Source organism: Suricata suricatta, chromosome 6 (genome assembly GCF_006229205.1).
Source record: "Suricata suricatta isolate VVHF042 chromosome 6, meerkat_22Aug2017_6uvM2_HiC, whole genome shotgun sequence".
NCBI lineage: Eukaryota > Metazoa > Chordata > Mammalia > Carnivora > Herpestidae > Suricata > Suricata suricatta.
In genome coordinates, this window is record NC_043705.1 from 71,063,293 (window position 1) to 71,064,727 (window position 1,435).

The 1,435-nt window shown below is 33.0% G+C and overlaps 1 protein-coding gene across 1 annotated transcript in view; it reads right to left on the reverse strand.

Annotated features, from left to right (window-relative positions):
• Positions 1 to 303: 303 nt before the first annotated feature.
• RIOK2 (RIO kinase 2) overlaps positions 304 to 1,435 on the reverse strand; it is a 19,327-nt gene continuing 18,195 nt past the window's right edge. The window contains exon 10 of the mRNA XM_029941232.1: positions 304 to 597. Within this exon, the coding sequence (XP_029797092.1) occupies positions 433 to 597 (165 nt within the window). The 3' untranslated portion in view covers positions 304 to 432. The remainder of the gene's footprint in view (positions 598 to 1,435) is intronic.

The following is a 1,435-nucleotide window of genomic DNA, read 5'->3' on the forward strand; positions in this document are numbered from 1 at the left end:
TCACACAGTCCTCAAAACAACCTTATTAAATAGTTACAAATCCAACTGTAACAGTAAGAAAACTGAGGTAGAGAAGGAGAGAGGGAAACATATATATATAATTTGCTTAAAGTTGTTTCTATTAGCATGTGGAAAAATTGGGATTTGAAATCATGGAATCTACTTGTTTTTGGTAGAGAACAAAAACAACACAAATAGTAATATTTAGAACTTAGCAGATTGACTAATCAACTAAAATATTTGGAAGAATTACATTGGTTTAGCAAAATTACTAAAATTATTCTTTAGAAGACACATGCCAAATGAGTCAAATTATATATGAAGAGAGTTTATTTTTCTATTTATATATCTGCCTTGGTCTAGAAAAGACTAAAGGTGCCTTAACAGGAGATCATAGTAATGTTCTGGAAAACATCCACGATATTAAATATATTATTCCCCCCAAAAGTTAGCTGCTTCCAAGCTTGATTTAATATTTTGCATGTTTTCTCTCCGTTGTTTTGTAAATATATTTGCTTCTCCTTTCTGTAATCGACGTCTGACAGCTGATTTTTGTTGTTTTGTCAACTGACGTTTGACTTTCTGTTTCACCAATTCCTGGAAAGATTTGATGAATTAGTATTACTGATAACTGAACATTTTGATAAGGAGTAAATATTCAATGAAACAAACATTTACATTGCTAATATTTTTCATATTTGTTAAGAGCATGAATTTCTTAAATTCCAAACACTGAAAATACTATATGAACCAGCAACAAAATAAACACCAAACTATTGGTTATAAAACAGGAGAAATTAATTTCCTAAAGAAAAACAGATTATAAGAAAAAGTGGTACAGTCACAATTCTTTGAATAACAAATCACAACAGTGCCACCTAGTGTCCATGAGGAAAAGTGAAAACAAAAATAAAAAAATACACTCCACAAGATAAAAAACTGCTTGTTCCTCTACTCTTGAGGTAGAAGTAGACATGGCTTTGTAGTACAAAATTATGTTTGGAAGTGCTCATTACTGGCCAAACTGTGTCCCAGAGTGTCTTCATAACTTCAGGTGTAGAAACGACCTGATGGCAGCAGTGACGTGGTAAACACTTCACACAGAAACTTCTGGGAGACGCAGAATACTCTCTCAGTGAATAATCATAAATTCAATTACTTCTTAAGACCCAGACTGCTGCTGTCAGTTACAAGATGAATAAAAATTTGAATATTCTGTTCCCAATAATCTTTTCTTCCTTCGAAGCACTACAGCCTGTTATTTAATTGCACACACCCTTGCGCCACCCAACTTATTTCAGAAAGAAGAAATAAACACTGCAAGGGTTGAAGCAAGGGTCTCTTGTTAATATGTCCTACCCCGTGCTAGGCACAAAGAGGCACTTTATTAAAAATCTGTCAAGTTGAAAAAATTAAAGAATAATGGATCAGAAGT